At 35.1% G+C, this 15,106-nt stretch overlaps 3 protein-coding genes across 3 annotated transcripts; 1 reads left to right on the top strand and 2 right to left on the bottom strand.

Annotated features, from left to right (window-relative positions):
* Window positions 1–1,173: 1,173 nt before the first annotated feature.
* LOC114415842 (glucuronoxylan 4-O-methyltransferase 1-like) lies at window positions 1,174–2,088 on the bottom strand. The gene has a single exon (XM_028380708.1). It carries the CDS (start codon window positions 2,086–2,088, stop codon window positions 1,174–1,176), a length of 915 nt encoding a protein of 304 aa, XP_028236509.1.
* Window positions 2,089–6,405: 4,317 nt separating this feature from the next.
* Window positions 6,406–8,629, top strand: LOC114416164. Its single transcript, XM_028381034.1, has 3 exons — window positions 6,406–7,017; window positions 7,133–7,237; window positions 7,341–8,629. The coding sequence occupies exons 1-3, from the start codon at window positions 6,973–6,975 to the stop codon at window positions 8,280–8,282; spliced, it is 1,092 nt and encodes a 363-aa protein (XP_028236835.1). The 5' UTR covers window positions 6,406–6,972; the 3' UTR covers window positions 8,283–8,629.
* A 3,250-nt stretch (window positions 8,630–11,879) lies between these two features.
* On the bottom strand, window positions 11,880–14,269 carry LOC114416161 (acetolactate synthase 3, chloroplastic-like). Its single transcript, XM_028381031.1, has one exon. It carries the CDS (start codon window positions 14,208–14,210, stop codon window positions 12,240–12,242), a length of 1,971 nt encoding a protein of 656 aa, XP_028236832.1. The 5' UTR covers window positions 14,211–14,269; the 3' UTR covers window positions 11,880–12,239.
* Between the last annotated feature and the right edge of the window lie 837 nt (window positions 14,270–15,106).

The raw sequence follows: 15,106 nt of genomic DNA, 5'->3' as shown, positions 1-15,106 counted from the left end.
ATAGTTGATTTGTAATTTATGTGTACTTTGAATGCTAAGAATCTATATAATGATCTCTTTATTTTAATTTTAAGTATTATAAAATTATAATATTATTTTTACCTAATATTATTATATGTATTATTTGATTATTATTATTAGTTTATTAATATTAGTTTTAATACAAATAAATAAATTATTCAACCTTAAATAAGTGTCTTGACCAGTCTAATTTTAAAAATATTGATAGATCGCATAATTTTTTTAACCCCATAAAAAGAGTAGAAAAAGAACAAGGATATTAGAAAAGATGTTAAAAGAAATCTTATAACAAATAATATCTTTAAGAGTAAAAAGTTACACAAGTTTTGTGAAATTATCTTCAAAGTTTTGTGAAATTACACAAGTTTCTTGCTTTTATCTGCTATACTAGCTTCCTTAATTGTCTGAAAACACACACGACACCTCCTTTTACATTATATTAATCTCTCTTAATTGTTTAAAAAAATTATACCGTATTCCCCTATAGTGTAAATATTAAAAAACAAAAGTTTGTAATTTTACAAAATTTGAAGAGTTATTAGTGTAATTTACTCCATTTTTAAATGCTTAAATTTTTAACCAAGATTAATGTTGCCGCGCATGACCCATATAGTTAACTACACCGATGAAGCTTTTGTTGTTGTTGATGTATAATTGTTGCATTCACATCTATTGGATGTATTATTTTTAATTTAATTGTTTATATAGAAATAGAATGCATTCAGATTTCAGACCTGTTCTGGTCCCAAAGGCCGTGGGTTCAAATCCCATTCTCAACACAAAATTATATTGTATGTCGAGAATCACCACATGTTGATAATTTCGGTCAATTTTTACGTGATATACTGATATGTAACTCAGTTTTTCAATTTTAGGTGAAGTTAATAAATTCTTACTGTATATAATATAATTTGTTCGGGAATATCAGTATTCATGTGGCAGTTTTTCTATGAACCAATTTGGTGCTGCGCAGTCGTTAATGCAGAATTAACAGCATTTAAACTATAGCTGTACCATGATATATATACTTGTTTGAGTAAAATTAAATTACTAATTGACTAATGACATTTACTGATCATGATATCGCTTACATATATAATAGTCTCTGTGTAACTAGCCATAATGGTGCTGCTCTATAGTAATACTATCTATTCAGGAAGTGCAGAACGTTGTTGAATTGGAGTGACCACTGATCCTGAAGTGCCACAATTTCCCTTTAGAACACAACAAATTCTCATGGCAGAGAAACTCCAAGGAAAACCATTTCTCTATCATACGATCCACATCATGCACAACTACGTCAGAAACATTCCCAGCTCTAGCTAGAACACTAGCAGTGTATATAGAACCCATCCTACCCGGTGACTCTGGCGAATCCCCTTTGGGTCCATCTACCACAATGATATCCCACTTCTTTTCATACACTTCTGCAGGTAAATTCATCAATGCAAGCTTACATTTCGATTTCTGAAGCAGTAGTTTTGGGTAACTTGGTGCACAAGCTAATTGGTTCTGCCTTGCATGTTTGAGCAAATTATAAGCCTTTTTAGATGGCACATTATACCCAAGTTTGTATGTTTGAGTGTTGTTGGAGTTTGTTGCTACCTTGGCTATCATGTCATCATAAAGAAAGATGGTGCTTCCAGGTGCATTCATTGAAGAGAGGGTAAGGTACTGCGGTTGGAACCCAAATATGAGGAGGTTGCTTGGGGATTTAAGAGCAACGAGGTTTGAGAGAACTTTGAACTCTTTTTCAGTTAGGGTGGAATTGGGGTGCTTTGAGGAATCGGGTGCATGTTTTGCAACTTTGTTGTGAGTGGAAAAAAGTGAAGAACTGGGTGGTGGAGACATAGTAGCAGATGATGAAGTGCGGAGAATGAGGCTCAGAAGCCTGAGTATTGATATGATTGAAAGGATCAAAAGAAGGATAGGCATGAGTTTCTTTTTGTTGGTGAGGTTCATTCCTTGGCGATGATCTCTTGGGCTAGAACGTTGCTTTAATGTAAGTTGTGAAGAAAATTGAAGAGGTGCTAAGGTAGGACGAAATTGAATTACATCAGGAGGCATCTTTGCTCTTTTCTTTTTCCCCTCACTCTCTTTGATTATTATTAGTTTCAATGTTACAATGTTACATTATATATATGCTTCTAATAGTTGCTGTGGGTGCATCTTGTTGAGTAGGGAGGAAGGGATGCTTTAACCTTTTTGTTTCAGGTGTTACCTTTCTTTTCTTTCAGCTGCTGCTTGTTACCTAACTGTTGTGATTGCCTTTGCCTAATTGAGCTGCAGAAGGAATTAAACTGTGTGTGCCTCTATAAGGTTCTTCCTTTTTTGTTTTTTAATTTTTTCTGGATCTTGAAGATTGGTTCTTTGTCAAAATTTCTCTTTGGTGCTTGTTTGGTGATTGAGTAAGCTTGAAGAAGGTTTGTGGGAGGTTACTGTGTCTTTTTCAAACTTCAATCCACGTCACTCTCATTTCATATTTTATTGGTGTGCTTTTTGATTGATGATTAGTTTTACTTTTCTCTTTTCTAATATCAGATTTTTGCATTAAATAATGTTTTGAGTGCAATAGACAGTTGGAGAGAATCATATAAATGAGAGAGAAGTTTATATATATAATAAATATCTGGTATGATAGAAAAAAGATATAAAAAAATAAAAAGAATAATAGTATTTTTTTTCTCTCTTTTAATCATATCATCTCATTTGTTATACTTAATTTTTTACTCTCTTTTATAATTTATCATTCTCCTGCTAGTTGTCTAATATCACAATAGGTGTCTAAAAATATTTTTAAAATGAAAAGTGTCAAATAATGTTTATATTGTTGAGATATCTATGTGCCATGTTTGCAATGGAAAGTGAGCTCCAGACTTGAGATGCATTATGTGTATAATATACTATATTATAAATTTGAATGCACAATTTGACTTGCTCTCTCGATTCTCTAAACTACTTATCATTTTTGGAGAGGTGCATCACACATTATTTTCATTAGAAAAAAAATATATTTTTTAATTATTTCAAATGGAAAATTTCTATTTTTATTTACATATTTGATTTTTTAATCTATCATCGTTTATTTCTATTTCTAAATTAAAAATAACCTTTTTCACAAATTAAATTGTTTGTTATAAATTTAAAATATAATTTATATATTTGAAAACATTATCTATTATGATTTATGATTTTTAATTAAATAAAAACAAATATGTATTATATACAAATCATAAGCTAAAATACTTGATGGTATACATCTTATAATAAACAGAGCTAGACAGTAAAGACTCTTTAAATTCAAGATATTTGTTGAGCATATGTGTAAATATTTGTAACTAAGAAATGGATAATTTATATAGTGCTTTTAGGATTTTGTTAATTATGTTTCAAATCTTTATGACTTTAAAATGAAGACAAACATATTATTTTTATCATTTAGACTTAGGGATATTATCAGTTTGTTTTTAAGACTAAAGTTGTTAATGTTTGGGGGTTTCGTTACACTTAAGCTTTTTTTGTTTTTTTACTGCATTGTTACACTTTAGCTTTATATATAGAGAGAGCCTAACGATAAAAGTTAGAGCATCTAAAAAAATGATAAAATTCTTTGCATAACATATCTCCTCTTCTTTTAAAATTATATTTTCAACAAAAGAAAAGACTACAAATTGTTCCTCCTATATTTGATGGAGAAAGTTACAATTTTTTGGTAGTGAGTATGAAGTCCTACTTTGAGGCTTCAGATTGGTGAGAAGTCGTGGAAGAGGATTACGTTGTTATTTTTTTGCCACAGTCACACCATGATGCAAATAAAATTTCACAAGAAAAAGATTATAAGGCAAAGATATGTTTGGTGGTTCAAAATCATATTCATCAGGATGACGACTCTCAAAACAACAAAAATAACTTGGGATTATTGAAGGAAGAATATATGCAAGAGATGCATGAAAGGATACAAAACATGCGAGTACTGAATTCAATGAGAAAATTTAAGTTATAAAGAATGAAAAAGGGTTTAAGATAATCAAAGAATAATTAGACAAATTGTAGATATTTTTTTCGTAATAGTACAGGAAAGATATAAAGCTTTTATACCCACCTTGTAGAACATAAAAGATATGTGTTAGATAACTTTGAGAGAAGTTTTATAGGATAATCCGTTTAAATAATATAAAAATATATATTAGTAGTAGTTAATTAGTGGTAGGAATAAAGATGTTTATGTCTAAATGTTATGAATTTTCCATTTGATCTCTTTTTTTGGTCTTTATAAATATCACCAGTTCTTTATTAATTTCTCTTTATAAACATCGCAACTTTCCTATTTGGTCACTCATTAGAGACATGTATACATTGAATAAGTCACTGAAATTGTAATTATCGATCAAATTCATTGCTAAAATTAATAAAGTGATATAGTAGTTTGAAATCGTATATTATATAGTCACCAAAAATAATCGTATATTATCACTCAATTTAATCTATAAAATTATAATAGACGGTCAAATTGATACTTAAAATAAATAAAATAGTAAAATAATTCTTGAAATTATAAATTATAAATCAATTTAGTTCTTAAAAGTATAATAAAAGACTGAATTATAACTTAAAAATGAAAGATTAAATAAATAAAAGTCATCATATTTAAAAGGTTCTGCAGTAAAAAAAAAGTTCTAAACATACTTAAAATTATCATTATTAGTTTATTACAGTAATATTTTGAAATTATATACTTTTTGATTTATTTAAGATCACTCGTTGTTTTATGTAAACAAATCGCTAATTTATTTAAAAATAATTCTATTAGTTTATTAAAAAAATCTTAGAAAATAAATCTTTAAATAAGTTTTTCACATCTGATTAGACTTTAAAAAATATAAAAAAACTCAATTCTGCATGAGAAAAAAATTTTCGTCAACGATGTAAAAAATTTCACAAAATCATTTAATAAAAATGTAAAATTATTTTACATCTGTAAAGTGTATAAATATTAATCTCATTTTATATATAAAAATAGATTTAAATTATTCAAAGTTAACCCTGCCATTTCCACACTTATTGGGTAATTACCCATTGAAGCATTCAAGTCATTTCCGTATGGAAGTTCAACAACTCCCACTAGATAACGTTATTCCATCACTTAATACTCATCCTCGTAAGTTATACGTTAATGTTCATATAGTTATTATTATATTATATTAAACGCTTTATTGTGACCCCCTTGTCCTTGTCCATATCTAATATTCTTTTGAAGGCATCTCTAAACGGTATAATGCCCTCTTCCTCTCTATAAATTAAAGATTGATTTTTATTGTATTGGTTGATGTCTTTGTTTAATTGGTTTTGAAAGACTTATTGGTTCTTTCTACATTAGGGAGAACAAATAAAGGTCAAATCCCCCATAAGATCCTAACATTAACTTAATATTTTCGTCCTTATCAATTGTATGCGCAACATGTAGTGTGACATATGGGAAATACAATTAAGAAATTTCCCTTCCATTTTCAATAAAATCTTTCGCCAATTATTAAATAGTGTTGGTTACATGCATGTACTAAAATCATGGTGCTTATTAAAAAAAAACTATTGCCAAAATTTGGTTTTATTTCTTTGCACCTAATGATTCTAGAATTCTACCCACCAGTGACCCCAAGAATTTCATTTTCTAGTGTCAAGTTTTCCTATTTCATACGAATAAAAGATTGAATATAAGATATTTAATTTAGTTGGAATATACTGTATAAGTATTATAAACTTCTAATATTATCCTAGATTCCTACCGATAAAAAGAGTAAAAGATTTTTCATCCTTAACTAGCATATATAAAGCAAGTGTCACAATTTCTCGACTATTAATGCAAGCAAGGGTGCATATAATGATTGCATTCCTAAATTTAATCTCTTAAATTTGAATAAGTTCTTTGTTGAAGTTGATTTCATAATGAATCTAGGTTTTACCTGGCCAAATTTCAGTGACAGTCAATTTTGTTCAGGTTTTGAGCTGGGAATCTCATCTCATCTAAGTAATATCTTTCAATGCAGCTGTTAAAACTATTTAAAAAGCCTTTTCAAGAAACTAATATAACTAAACTACCCAGTAATTTGAAAACTTTGAAATATTCGTTCTGAAATTATGCTTATAATTTATTTTTTATTTTTTTTAAAAAAGATGCTACGGCTCTGTTGACATTTCATCAAGGTTCTCCAATGATCATTTTCCATTAAGAATATAAAATTCCAAGAGTGACGTTACATTAACAATTAACAAATATGGAGATGTTGTAGCCATTCGAAAGCTGCACCTCAAAAAATCTTCTCCCAACGTGTTCTCTAGTTCAATTAATAGACTTTATAACAATTAATAAAACCCAGGTTCAGATTTTAATTAAGGTTCAGTTTTTGAAAACAATAATACTTGGTACATGCGAATAATTCTGGAGAATATTGCGCAAGCAAACCATGGTTAAGGCAAGACAAACATGTCACCCCTTTCATCATCATCATCATCAACTCCTATTTTAAAGCCTTGCTATATTGTCTTTTTCGGTGTAATCATCATCAGACTTTATTTGATTTTCTTAATTTCTTTCATAATAAGATTCACAGCTTCAACAAGAAATGTCATCTTTGTGAGTTTGGCTAGGCCAAGTCTTCTTTTCAAACCTTTGCCTCCTTTCTTCATCTTTTCCTTTCATTCTTCATTCATTCATTTTCTATGTGGCTTTTTTAGTCCTTGATAATACCCTCATCTTAATCACCCTAGTTCACTAGATTGGTTTGCCTTTACCCTTAATCTCTCAGAACCCACTTCTGCTAGAGAATCTTTCAATAGGACTTCTACACATATAGGCTTCTCTTTTTCCCTTTTGTTGTTGTAGTTTGCCATATATCTAAGATTTTCTGAAAAAAAACTCCCATGTTTCCATAAGTGGTGAAGACAAATATTACTATGGGGACTAACAGGCAGGAGCATGAAATTTCAGGAGGATCCGAGGTAAAGTATTCACAATTCAAAGCTATACTCAACTCTATATTTTGTTTGTCATTTTATGAAAGTATTGCAACTGCTAAAGCTTCAAAATTTTGAATTCTACAACACCCTATGTCAGGTAACATATCAGGAGATGGTAGAAAATGAAGTCAAGGACACTCAGAAAGGTCCAACACGCAAATTAATAACTGAGAGCTGCAAATCAAACAGCATGGTTATAAAGGTAATCATCATATCCCCACTTTTTCTTCTTTCTTAGTAGATGTTGTACTTGTACGTTATGTTCAATTGAAGCTGAAAAATGGTCTGAATTGGTACGAAAACAGAAACGACATACGTTGATTCCTCCTCACATCATAGCTGAAGCCATATCAACTATCCCTGATCTTGACATTAGATGGTCAGGTCCAATCACACCAAAAGAAATGGAATATGTTGAACAATATGTTCTAGCAAAGTATCCAGAATATTCAGGCCTCATGGAAGGAGAAGGAAATGGGATAAACTTGTCTAGCTTTATGATCTTTGAGGAGCCTAATTCAGAACCAATGATGGATGATAGGGGCAAGTCACCAAGAGAGTCTTCTACATATTTGTTTGGAAGCAATAATCTCCCTGAAATGGATAGGGCCAAAATCCAGTTAGAGCCATCAAGATTACTAGACATTCTCAACAAGAAATCCTCATTCCCTGGAAGTTTCATCTCTATCCCAGAAATCCAAGCACGCAACAAGGTTTTGAAGCATTATGGTTTGCCTGATGAAGAGTACCTTGTTCTCTTCACTCCAAGCTACAAGGATGCTATGATGTTGGTGGGAGAAAGTTACCCTTTTGTCAAGGGGAACTATTACATGACCATTCTTGACCAGGAAGAAGACTATATAAGGGAATTTGCTTCTTTTAAGGAGTCCAAGGTGATCTCAGCACCAAAGACTTGGCTGGATTTGAGGATCAGCGGGTCTCAGCTTAGCCAAAACTTCAGGAGGAGGTGTAAGATCAGCTCAAAAGGCTTGTTCTCTTATCCGGTCGATGCAAATGGAACAATGCATTGGATTTCTGAGGCTCATAGGAACAATTGGCATGTTCTACTTGATGCTTCTGCCTTGGAAGTGGGAAAGGACCGGCTGCATCTTCTGGCACTTCACCGGCCGGACTTTGTGATCTGTAGTCTTGACAACCCTCATTCCAATCCTTCAAGAGTCACCTGCCTCTTAGTGAGAAAGAAATCCTTTGAGGTCTCAGCTACTTCATCTCAGGCAGTTGAATGAGTGAGATAAGGAGTACTGCTTGCTTATGATTTTAGAGCAATTAGCAAATTGGACAAAATTTCCATGCAGATCCTTAGGTGTTTTTTCTCCTATCAGAATTGGAATTTCCCCTAGGTAGCTTATGTCAATCTTTAATGTAAACTTTTATTATGCAAACTACTGAGGTGAACTTCCAATTCTGATTGGAGAACACTATCATAAGCACTTAATAAACTGCATCTGAGTTTTGTCCTTAAGAAATTTGATATCATGGACTCTAAGAAGCCATGAATTTTCCTGGCGTACTTTGTAGATTGAATAAATTAACACATGCATATACAAGACCACTTATTACTGGTTGGAACACATTAAGCATTGCTAATCATCTGGTTTGTTTGTAATTTGTAAGTTTTTATATTACCTTTCTCCCTTAATAAAAGACTCTTTTAACTAATCTACACCCTTTAAGAAAGATAGTTTATCTAAGTCTGGTGTGGTTTTTGCCAAACCCATTTTTTCCATATGAATCAATTGGTTTTGAATAATTTTATATCTTTAATTTCTGACTTCAAAGGTGTTATGGGGATTATCCCGGCATTAGATATGTCTACTCCGACCTACATATACAAAACCACCGAAGTAGGATATGAAACGCCAATAATAAGTAACACATGGTGTAACTAGCTTTCCTGCAAAGGCACATAACGGTCTATAAATACTGTAGTTATACGAGAAATAAGACAACTCTGATTCAGTTCGTGCATCTCTCTCTCGATCACACTCTTACGTTCCAGTGATTACACCATAACAACATGCATGTGTCCCCCTATTGCCTTGGCCAAAATCAACCACAGTATCTTCAGTTTTTGCCACAAAACTCTCTTATCCATTTTTTGGTATGCTTAGTCATCGAGCCTTTAGGTTCCAAGAACAGGAATTTGTCCCGTTTGCAAACCCCGGCCATTTATATTTTATCTAGCAAGATACAAAAATACAAATGCAAGTGGTCTTACGTGCAAATTTTAGCTAGCTGAGTGGTGTCACAAAATTCTGTGCTGGCATTTGGTAACATCTATGTTTAGAGACGTGTAGACCAAGACATGTTATCAACTAAGTTGTTGGAATGAAGCATGTCCAGTGTCGTTAGCAAGTTGTCTGCAGTACAAAGGTCAAAAGGTTCTTTTTGTCCTTCCCTCGTTACTACTATAAGATTTGCTTTGTTCTATGTTAAGAGTACATAAACATAAATTTGTTAAAATCATGTGCAGTAATTCAGAAGCAAACAGCGGATATGTCTTGCAACCGTGCTCATCACCATTGCCTGGATGAGTTCAAGAAAATGTCCTAAAAGAAACGCAATAGATTCAATATCTAAACTTGTTATCTTCATCTCATGCTCAAAGTGATTCTTTACTTCTGACTTTCTTTAACATTTTTGAAAATAATTTATATAGTTTTAGTTTTATTTGCAAACAAAATTACATTTATTAGCCATTTCATTCAACTTGTTTCTTTGGTAATCTGGCAGGCGAACACATGGTATAACATCGAAGACTCGAAAATGCTAGATGCTGGGCAGAGTATTGGAAGCCAACATGACAAATAAATCTTTGACCTTCGTACCATACGGATAACTTTGATTAATTTTTACTTCTTAATGTTTTGAAGAACTTTAACAACGCAAGGACCAAACACTAAATAACTACTTCTTTATCATTAAATACTGAAAAGGGATTTTTTTAGATGGGAAGCAATGTAAAAATATGTTGTTGGTTTTGTTTTTATTTCTATATTCTCTCATCTAGTTTCCATAAAAGTGTATTTGTTTAACTAGATAATATATTTTTTTTATAAAAAATTAAATTCTTTTTTATTAAAAATATCTGTTTCAATATTTTAGTAAAAAAAAATTTAAATTTTAAATCAAATTTTAGTTACTTCAAAGAATAAAATTTTAAATTCTATATTTTCATGGGATTTAATTTGGAAATTCTGACCCTTCAACTTTTCTCTCTCTGGTTGGTCTTCTCTTTCTCTCTTCTCTCTGGTTCTCTTCTCTCTTCTCTCTTCTCTTTGGCGCAGTCGTAGCGAGACTCATCAAAATGCGCGTCGTATTTCGCTGTATAAAGCGAGAACGGGATTGTTTTAATCACCGTTTCGTCCAAACCGTAGGGGGAGAACACGTGCGGTCCGTCGAAGGGAGAATCGTAGGGGAGGGACTTGAGGTCGCCGACGGAGGAGGGGAGGAAGCGGCGGCGTCGGAAGCGGCAGAGGAGGCGGTGGACGGGTGGTCTGAGGTGACGCGCGATGAGGCGGGAGTAGGTGACGACAAGAAACGCGGCGGCGACGACGACGACCATTGCTATTAAGGGCGGAGTGAAGTCAACCGCCGGCGAGTTTGACGGCGGGGGTAGGAAAGACTTGCTGAGGATTGGTGTTGGAGATGGGGCCCAATGAGGTGGCTGAGAAGGAGCCATCATCGTGATGATGATGGGAATAACAAAAACAGAGGAATAGGGTTTTAGTTTTAGAGTAGTTCTACAAACAAAAACAGAGAAGAGAGAAGACTGTGCAATTGGGGTTAATGCAAAGAAAGATAGAAACGTTGACTGTGGTTGTGTGCTTCTATGTTTTTTCTCTTTCTTTTTGTTTTTTCCTTTTACTTGCACTCACTTACGAGTATTGTGATGCCAGAGCCACCGCATCTCTTTGATTTCGACGGCGACGGAGACCAAGAGGCCGGCGAATATAGTGGCGGAGATGATGGACATCGAGAGATTGTGGAGAGCGGGAATGGATCCGGATGGAGGGAAAAGCTAAAACTATCATTTGGTGTTAATTTTGTGATTATTGAAGAGAAAAGTTATATCCAATCATAGAATTTTAAAAATAAGAATTTTAAATTGAAGTATTAGAAATTCTCAAAATTTAAATTTTTTTAAAATTTTAAATTACATCATCCCAACACACTCTTAATGAATGAATTGCGTTGTTAGTTCACTTAGTTATAATAATGCCCCCACTTCCACCATAAGGAGCAGGAGTTGTTGAAAACAGAGAGTATTACCTTTTAAATGATAAGTTACTTGGACTTTCTTGATTTGTTTGAAACATGAATAACTATAAACTTAGATACAAACCCTAAAATTAATGTCAACTAAATTTTAGGTGATCTACTGAAAATATGAAAAATGCATTTATTAGTGAATACGTTGAATTATGAACCTACAAGTAAATTAACTGTGAACACTTATTATTACAAAAAAAAACTACATTGCCATTTGCAGCATGAAGTTATCTTGAACTAGAAACGTGATGCCACTAGTTATTCAAGTCATTTACAGAATCTATTATATTTTACTATTTATAACTTTCCCATTTCTGACTTTTGAAAACTCTTTGGATTTTGGAATCGATTTGTGAAGATCCAGCAAAAGAGACGTTTTGTGGACCAAATGGTCCAAATCCAATCTACATGAACAAACTAGTCACAAATTCCACTAAATGAAAATAAATGGTAAGTTAAAAAAGGAATATGCATTTTACTGATTGCCTAGATGAGCTCCAAGAGAAGATGTTGAATCTACACTTCTACCAACCGCTAAAAAAGGAAATAGATTGAATATGTAAAACATGATATCCTCATCTCATTTTCAAAGTGCTTCATTTGCTTTTGATTTCTACAACAGATTCTCTGCTTAGATTTCTAACAGCAATAATATTACTAGCACATCATTTTCAATCTCACTACATCAAAAAACCCAACGGCACAATACAAACAACAGGAGATGGATATAAGATTACAGAGATAGCTGCTACTGCATATAGTAAGCTAAATAAAAGGAAAATACAAAGTCTTGCTACCAAAACTACTGCAAACTATGATGCTCACCACAGGCCAAATCCTGCAACTATGAAAGCATTATCTTATATATATATTGTACAAACCAAGCATCACGGAACATTTGATCTAGGCAATCAGTACCTCGTTCTACCGTCTCCCTCCGTTATCACATCCTTGAAGGATCCATTACTGGGAATCATCGGCAACACATGCTCCTGATGTGGCACAATGACATCAAGAAGGTAGGGGCCAGGGGTGTCCAACATTTTCTGAATTTCTGCTCTAAGCTCTTCCTTCTTCGTCACACGCGCTGCCGGTATCCCACAAGCCTCAGCAAACTTGAGCATGTTTGGGAATATCTCATTCTCGCTAGACGGGTCTCCAAGATAGGTGTGAGCTCTATTGGACTTGTAGAACCGATCCTCCCACTGAACCACCATGCCCAAATGCTGATTATTCAACAACAATATCTTAACAGGAAGATTCTCCACTCTTATAGTTGCCAATTCTTGAACATTCATGATGAAACTACCATCTCCATCAATGTCAACCACAACAGCGCCGGGGTTAGCAACAGCAGCGCCAATAGCCGCAGGCAATCCAAAACCCATGGCTCCAAGACCCCCCGAGGTCAACCACTGCCTCGGTCTCTTGTACTTGTAAAACTGTGCAGCCCACATTTGATGCTGCCCAACCCCAGTACTAACAATAGCATCCCCATTTGTCAACTCATCAAGAACCTCAATAGCATGCTGCGGGGAAATGGCGTCCTGGAATGTTTTGTAACCCAATGGAAACTTGTGTTTCTGCACATTAATCTCTTCCCTCCAGCCTCCAAGATCAAGCTTACCACCCCCCACTCTTTTTTTCTCCAAAATCATATTAATCCCCTGCAAGGCCAGCTTCAAATCCGCGCAAACCGACACATGCGCCTGCTTATTCTTTCCAATTTCAGCAGAATCAATATCAATGTGAACAATCTTAGCCCTACTAGCAAAAGCCTCAAGCTTCCCAGTAACACGGTCATCAAACCTTACCCCAAAGGCAAGCAACAAATCACTATTGTCAACAGCATAGTTAGCATAAACAGTACCATGCATACCCAACATTTGAAGGGAATATTCATCCCCAATAGGATAAGTTCCAAGGCCCATTAAAGTGCTAGCAACGGGAATACCAGTCAGTTCCACAAAGCGTCTCAATTCATCACTGGAATTCAAACTGCCACCTCCGACGTAGAGGACGGGCTTTTGGGCCTCGGTTATGAGTCTGACAATGTGCTCTAATTGGGCCTCGGTGGGGGGCCTGGGAAGCCTGGCGAGGTACCCGGGGAGGTTGATGGGCTCGTCCCAATTAGGCACGGCGAGTTGCTGTTGGACGTCTTTGGGGATGTCGATGAGGACCGGGCCGGGGCGGCCGGAGGTGGCGACGAAGAAGGCTTCGGCGACGATGCGGGGAATGTCGTCGACGTCGAGGATGAGGTAGTTGTGCTTGGTGATGGATCTGGTGACTTCGACGATGGGGGTTTCTTGGAAGGCGTCGGTGCCAATCATGCGCCGGGGGACCTGGCCGGTGATGGCGACGACGGGGACGCTGTCCATTAAGGCGTCGGCGAGGCCGCTGACGAGGTTGGTGGCGCCGGGGCCGGAGGTGGCGATGCAGACGCCGGGGAGGCCAGAGGAGCGCGCGTAGCCCTCGGCGGCGAAGATGCCGCCCTGCTCGTGGCGAGGGAGGACGTTGCGGATGGTGGAGGAGCGCGTGAGAGCCTGGTGGATCTCCATCGACGCGCCGCCGGGGTAGGCGAAGACATTAGTCACGCCCAGCCGCTCAAGGGCCTCCACAAGGATGTCCGAGCCCTTGCGCGGTTCAGCGGAGGCGAACCGCGACACGAAGGGCTCTGATGTTGCCGGCGCTGCAGTGGTGGTGGTGGCCGGCGGCGAGGGGGGTTTGGAGATGGAACATTTGATTTTGAGCGCGTGGTTGGGTTTAATGAAGGTTTGATGAGAGAGAGGGAGGGTGGATCTAGCAATGCGTTTGGGGAAGGTGGGGTGTGAAGAGGAAGAGGGAGAAGAGAATGGGGTGGTTCTGGAAGCTGTGGCCGCCATTGTCTTTGTGTGGCTGCACTGAGACTCTCAGAGTGTGTCTATGCTTACTTTTAAGAGGGAGTTTCTGTTTCTGTTTGTATTTCTTTTACCTTTTTGCCCTTGAGTTTTGTCTGTTTAATGTTTATGTGTGGGTAAAGAAACGCACTACTTGTGCTCACTGCTAACGAATCAGTGGTGTCGAACATCGCATGTGAGATAGCCACATATCGCTTCCAGACAAAACAAGCACTCATTTTTAAATATTTACTAATATAGTTACATTAAAAATAAAGAAAACAATTAATTGGGTTAAATTTAGTACTATAGTTACCTTATTATTCAAACATTAATTATGTTATCAATATTTGTTAAATTTTACATGTATATATTAAAAATAATCATAATTTTATTTTTAATATAAGTAGGTTCATTCATTCTTAAACTTTTATAGTTACTTGATGTTTTTAATTTTGAAAATTAGGTCGGTTGAAGATTTCAATAAAAACAACATGAAAATTTGTTTAATACCTGACTCTATTACAAATTTAATTATGGTTTAAAAAAATAAATTTTAAAAATACCTGGCTTGATAAATGTTGAAAGTGTCTCATAATTGCAAAAACCACACCTTTACCATACGTTCATAGATAGATGTATATTGAGCAAAAGGATGACAAATATATAAAATTTGTTCTTTGAGAGGAGAAATACTTACTTCTTAACAACATTGTTACAACTTTGCAAGTAACAATTGTTTGTTGAGGAGTGCTGCAAGTAGTCATTACCTGTTAACACATATATGGAAAAAAAAAATTAGTATTGAAAAAAAGAATCACGCACATTCTTTTTCTGGTGTCAGATATTGAAAAATGTTGGGAATAGAATATAAAAATTTGTTATCTCTGTTATTGTCTCTT

Source organism: Glycine soja, chromosome 6 (genome assembly GCF_004193775.1).
Source record: "Glycine soja cultivar W05 chromosome 6, ASM419377v2, whole genome shotgun sequence".
In the NCBI taxonomy this organism is placed as follows: domain Eukaryota; kingdom Viridiplantae; phylum Streptophyta; class Magnoliopsida; order Fabales; family Fabaceae; genus Glycine; species Glycine soja.
The sequence above is the reverse complement of the archived record's forward strand: the minus strand, read 5'-3'. Positions and strand labels throughout refer to the sequence as shown.